This window comes from Lolium rigidum, chromosome 7, assembly GCF_022539505.1.
Source record: "Lolium rigidum isolate FL_2022 chromosome 7, APGP_CSIRO_Lrig_0.1, whole genome shotgun sequence".
Lineage (NCBI taxonomy): Eukaryota > Viridiplantae > Streptophyta > Magnoliopsida > Poales > Poaceae > Lolium > Lolium rigidum.
The window spans coordinates 68,488,576-68,495,182 of NC_061514.1; the positions used below are offsets into that span (position 1 = coordinate 68,488,576).

General features: G+C 46.8%; 1 protein-coding gene across 1 annotated transcript; it reads left to right on the forward strand.

Moving 5' to 3' along the window:
* Nucleotides 1-4,120: 4,120 nt before the first annotated feature.
* LOC124676030 (putative cis-zeatin O-glucosyltransferase) lies at nt 4,121-5,573 on the forward strand. The gene has a single exon (XM_047212113.1). It carries the CDS (start codon nt 4,121-4,123, stop codon nt 5,525-5,527), a length of 1,407 nt encoding a protein of 468 aa, XP_047068069.1. The 3' UTR covers nt 5,528-5,573.
* The last annotated feature ends 1,034 nt before the right edge of the window (nt 5,574-6,607 follow it).

The window sequence follows — 6,607 nt, forward strand, 5'->3', positions numbered from 1 at the left end:
GGAAGCTTCGTGTAAAAATAGGCCCCTGGGCGTTGATTTCGTCCAATTCCGAGAATATTTCCTTACTAGGATTTCTGAAACCAAAAACAGCAGAAAACAGCAACTAGCACTTCGGCATCTTGTTAATAGGTTAGTGCCGGAAAATGTATAATAATGCTATAAAGTATGTATAAAACATTCAAGTATTGTAATAAAAGTAGCATGGAACATAAGAAATTATAGATACGTTTGCGACGTATCATGTATGCCCAAAGATTGGTGAATTGTTGGAGGTGTTGGACCGAGAGGTCGCCCGAAGTATCAAGGTGAAGAACTAAAGCATTGTCGGTGATGGAGTTCCGTACATTCCACATCTTCCTCTTGGAGAGTGCAAAGATGGAGGGGGCAATGCACTTGGGGCTAATACCATCTGCCCAAGGGTCATTCCAAAAACTTGCATGAGAACCATCTCCAATTGTAGCCTTAGTTGGGCAGTGGAAGAGCTCCATATCCTCCCGTTGCAAGGGTTCTCCATCCCAACCCACGGTTTATCCGAGGACCAAGCAAGCCAAGGCCAACGCAAGCACAAGGCCCACCAAATTTCTCCATGTTGAGAATGCCAAGGCCTCCAAGAGATGCGGGGCGGAACACCGCCTTCCAGATGACTTTGCATTTTCCACCGGTGGCTTTTTCGGAACCCGCTCAAAACAAACTCCATATAAGCTTAGTGATAGCTTGAAGAGGCTCTGTCGGGACATCAAGAGCCGTGATAGGGTATATGGCTTGCGAAGTAAGGACCGACTTGACAAGAGCCTTTCTCCTGGCAATGTTGAAGTATCTTCCATGCAATTACGCAACGCATGCCACCGCCTTGTCCTCGATGTATTGGAAGTGTGATCATTTGATCCTCTTCACCCAAGAGGAAGGCCGAGATATTTCATGAAGAAGTTGGTGAACGAGGTCGAAATCATTGCATCTAATAGGGGCGACAAGGCTCTTCTCAAAGTTTGTCGAGAGATCGGTGATGGTGCCAAAATTGTCCAAAAGTTGCGCGAGGGAAGGATATATCCTCATTGATAGGGGCCATAAAGATGGCTGCATCATCGGTGTATAAGGAAGTCTAGAATCCAGCACCCCTTCCGGGAAGACGGATAAGGATGCCAAGGTCAGTGACCACCTAAAGAATGCATTGGAGAGGGTGCAATGTCGAATAGCAAAGGAGGTACAGGGTCTCCTTGTCTCAGCCCGCATCCATGCTTGATGGAATCTCCCGACACCCCATAAAGAAGAACCCTCGACGAGGCGGAACAAAAATGGGCGACGAACCAATTGTGGAAGCGTGGTGAGAAACCAAGATTTTGAAGGAGCTCGAGGATGTAGTCCCAATGCACATGATCAAAAGCTTTTCTAGTGTCGAGCTTGAAGTTGAGGGAGGCTTTTTTCCTTCGGTGAAGCCATCTTGTGTAGTTGCAGACAAACATGTAGTTGTCGTGAATGCTCCTAGTCTTGATGAATGCACCTTGAGCATTGGAAACAATATCGTTCATGTGAGGAGCCAAACGCTTCAAGTGGACCTTGGCCACAATCTTCGAAACCGTGGATGAAGCTAATGGGTTTAAAGTCGGTGATGTTCTCTGCCCCATCTTTCTTTGAGAGTAGCACAATGTTTGCAATGTTTAACCAATGTAGGTTCTTAGTGCGAAGGTCAAATAGGATATGACCGCCATGACGTCACCCTTAATAATCTCCCAACAAGCCTTACAAAATTTCTCATTGATGCCATCCGGGCCAGGTGCTTTATCAGAAGGCATATCCATAATGATATCTTTGACCTCCTCCTCCGTGAAAGCATCATCCAAACCGGCCTAGTTTGGTGATGGCAGGTCTTGGTTTTGAAGTGAACCTGATAGACTGATTTTGCTGTGAAGAAGCTATCCTTGGAATCCCACGACCTTTGTTTCTTCCCAAAATCTCTATCACTTGCAGGAATGAATTGATTGTTAGTGTGCTTAAGGCTTGATTGGATACCAGCTACGTCTCGTCTCGTGTGGTTGAGGCTTGATTAGTTCTCATCTGCAACACGTAACGACCAACCTCGGAAGACAATTCTGCCATGTGCGCTCTCCATAGCCAGGCAGAGAAAATGGGTGGGAAGAAGATGGCAAACGTTGTCATGCTGCAGTTTAGGAAAGAATTCTGAATACACATACATCAGATATTCTTCACTCGCCGGGGACAGAAAATAGAGCACGGGGAGATCCTGTTTTTGTGATCTGATGCGGACGGCGGTGGCATTTTCCCGTTGGCGCAGCAACACCGGCACCTCGACGCGCGGCCGTCCATGCATGGAGATGATCCACATTCGGCCTAGTCTGTGAGAAGCGCTTCTTCACTATCCAAAAAGGGGCCGGAGAATTGAAAGGTCCAGTTGCTCCAAACTCTAAAATTTGTACGTACGTACATTGGACCTTTTTTTTGAAAGAAAACATTGGCTAATTCATCAGGTCGAAACTACCGAACTGACGATGCCCCCGCTCATCCCTCTTCGAGTGTTCAAGTTTCAGTTATGTTCTTGTTCCCGTTGCTGTGATATACGTTCTCGTCAGCTAAAGCGACGGTGTAGCATTGTGCTTCCGATACACGACATGCGTCAGGTTAGCATGTCGATGTTCAGAGAGAGAGGAGAATAGAATGGTTACAAACACGAGGCGACCGGCCAAAAGCTAGCAAACAAATTGAGAGGGCGGAGAAAACATCAGATTCTTCTTTCTTGTGGATGAAGTTACACCTTGGGCTCGCACTCTCGCGTTACAACAGATCGGCCGGTCGTCGGTCGTCGTCACTGGTTACGAAGGCGGCACGTCTCTGCCGGCTGCCCCTGAGTGATCCAGGCCTGCCCAGCGTCGTCGCCTCGTCGGCCACGAGCATTGTAGCAAAAGTACAAACCGGCAGGGTTCTGGGCAGGGTGTCAAAGTGCAAGGGGATCCCATCTAAGTCCCACTTCTGGTACATTTTGTTTTTTTATGTAAATTTTGACACAAAAAATTAAACAACAAAAGGTAAAATACACTAAAAATGAGATTTCTCCGGGATCCCATGTTGACACACCCTAGTCCTGGGAAGTACCAACATGCAGCTCCAATCCTCTGACCATTGATTTGGTTACTCAGCGTCACCACAATATATAGAATCATGCCGCTTCAACCAAGGATTTTTAATAAGGAGTTTTTATATTTCGTATTTTATCTTTAATTATAATTAAACTACTCCTTCCCATTTATATTAATTGACTTAATGTTGTCTAGATATATATGTATCTAATCAATAAACATGTCTAGATATATATTTATCTAAAAATAGTTGAGTTAATTAATTTGGATCGGATGGAGTATATATTATAACATTGATATAAAATTGGTAAAGTTAGGACGTATTTTCATTGTGACTCAGAGGTTGAGGCAATATTTCCTTTTTAAACAAAAAATATGATTCTAAATTTATTTTATTATGTACTATATAATCGAGATATTTTTGTTCAATTTGTGTGATTAAAGTTCACCTTGAAATGGCGTGCCCCTTGTCGCTCATAGGAACAGAGATGGTAGTGAGTATATTTTAGAATCACAAATCTCGGAAATTCAATTCGGCTCTGAGTATATTTTAGAACCACATGTCTCGGAAATTCAATTCGGCTCTGATATCCTAGTTTAATTGCGATGCATGCATGCTGACCTAAATTCTCTATAATACATGCACCCTCTCCATTAAAAAAAAGCTACTGTAGATATATCCATATCTAAAAAAGTTAAGCATCTTAACTTAGAACAGAGGGAGTAGTACTGTCATAATTCCTCTATTTTTAATAATCTGCAGAATCTTAATTTAAATTTGTATACAAGATTTATTTAACATTTATTTTCTACTACCATGATCTCTCGTCATTAATTAGAACAGAGGGAGTAGTATTAGTGCATATTATACCATGATCTCTCGTCATTAATTATAGACATGCATGATATGCATGATATTAACTATGATATCTCTATTTTTGTCTATCTATATATTGGGACTGTGATCTCCTCTCAATCTGAGCAACACAATAAGTGTAGAAGTACAGTACACAGGCAAAATCGAAAATCCAATGGCGGTCCACTCGATGGAGTCTGTGGCCTTTGTCGCGGTGCCCTTCCCGGCGCAGGGCCACCTGAACCAGCTGATGCACCTCTCCCTGCTGGTCGCATCGCGGGGATTATCCGTGCACTACGCAGCGCCGGCGGCGCACGTCCGGCAGGCGCAGGCGCGCGTGCACGGCTGGGACCCCAAGGCGCTCGCCTCCATCCAGTTCCACGACCTCGACGTCTCCACCTACGAGTCCCCGGCCCCCGACCCGACCGCCGCGTCTCCCTTCCCCAGCCACCTCATGCCCATGTGGGAGACCTTCACCGCCGCCGCGCGCGCCCCTCTCGCCGTGCTTCTCGAGCATCTGTCAGCAACCCACCGTCGTGTGGTCGTCGTGTACGACAACATGAACGCCTTCGCCGCCGTCGAGGCGTCGCGGCTGAGCAACGGCGAGGCCTTCGGGCTGCAGTGCGTGGCCATCTCGTACAGCATGGGGTGGCTGGACGGTGAGCACAAGCTGCTGCGCGACCACGACCTCCACTTCCTCCCCATCGACGCGTGCACGACCAAGGAGTTCACGGAGTACGTCTTCCGGACAACGGGGGAGGTGCGGGACAGGGGAGTCGTGCCCTCGTCCGGCCTCGTCATGAACACCTGCCGCGCGCTTGAGGGCGAATTCATCGACGCCATCGCCGACCACACGGAATTCAAGGAGAAGAAGCTCTTTGCCGTCGGGCCGCTCAACCCGCTGCTGGACGCGAGAGCCCAAACGCCGGGGAAGACGCGCCACCACTGCATGGACTGGCTCGACAAGCAGCCAGAGGCATCGGTCCTCTACGTCTCCTTCGGGACGACGACGTCTTTTCGGGTTGAGCAGATTGCGGAGATGGCCGCGGCGATCAAGGGCAGCAAACAGAGGTTCATCTGGGTACTGCGCGACGCCGACCGGGCCGACATATTCGCAGAGTCGGGCGGCGAGAGTCCGTACGAGAAGCTGCTGTCCGAGTTCACTAGAGAAACCAAGGGGACGGGGCTGGTGATCACCGGTTGGGCGCCGCAGCTAGAGATCCTGGCGCACGGTGCCACGGCGGCGTTCATGAGCCACTGCGGCTGGAACTCCACCATGGAAAGCTTAAGCCACGGCAAGCCGATCCTCGCCTGGCCAATGCACTCCGATCAGCCGTGGGACGCGGAGTTTCTCTGCAAGTACCTCAAGGTCGGCCTCCTAGTGCGGCCATGGGAGAAGCACAGTGAGGTGGTACCGGCGGCGGCCATCCAGGGCGTGATCGAAGAGGCGATGGTCTCAGACAACGGGATGGCAATGCGGCACCGGGCGAAGGTTCTTGGCGAGGCTATTCGTGCCTCCGTAGCAGATGGCGGCTCCTCCAGCAAAGCCCTTAATGACTTCGTTGCTTACATCACGAGGTGATTGTGTACGGCAAGTGACTCGATAGTGGATTAGTGGGTGGTGCCCTCGTGCCTATGATCCTCTAATGCATGGATCGGTTTTGACATATGAGTTTGAATTTTGATTCGTATAAGAAATCTACTATATAATGATAGATTGGCTTTACAAGGGGCCGCTGTGGGCGGAGGGAGATACCTTGACAGATGGTTCTCTCTAGGGATGCCCCCGGTGATTTTATATCGGCAGCCACCTAGGGTTTACATGGTAGCCTAGTCGCCTCTTGAGTCTTCTACAGGTCTAGTCGCTCGTGCATCACGGCCTAATCGCGTCTGGCGATTCATCCTGGTGATGAGCTCTGTGGGCTATATCCCATCAATAGTTCTAGCTTGTATGGAATTTGTGGGCTATATCCCATCAATAGTTCATTATGTTCACTAGATGATATCCCGCGCGTTGCTGCGGGAATTTGTGGTGGATTTTATAAGCCTTGGACAATAAAAGATTCATATAGGTATTTGCTTAATAGAAGAAATGAGAAAGTCAGAGCAGAACGCAAATGAAATGATATTGACACATATATTATTTTGCTAAACAGAAATCAATGTAAATAGCTGATACGACTATTTGTTCAAGGACCTCAGTTATTTTTCTTGATTACCAGTCATATTACAAATGTAAGAGGAGGCAAGGAGAAGAAAGCGTAGAACACTGGATGCATCGTGAAAGTTGTTAATTTTTTTCCTTTGAATTAATTTTAGTTGCCGACACAACAACTAATATTATATCTACCCTGAATAGCTTATGTAGGATAAGGTCTACTACCACTACAATGAATATCAATTGCCAGAAAATATAAAAATTTATGTATGAAACAATTTCTTTCCACATTGTTGGATCTGCTGCAAACTCCATGAGGAAGCCACAAATGTCATATCAGCTGGATAAGCTGCACATGAAGCAAAAATAACATATTTTGCAATAATTTCCCACATAAGTAATTCATATTAGATGGCATGGTTTGTTATGACAAAAATATTAGAACCTTAATGTACGTGGAATTTTGATCAATTTTTTTTTTGAAGAAATATATATTTCTATATA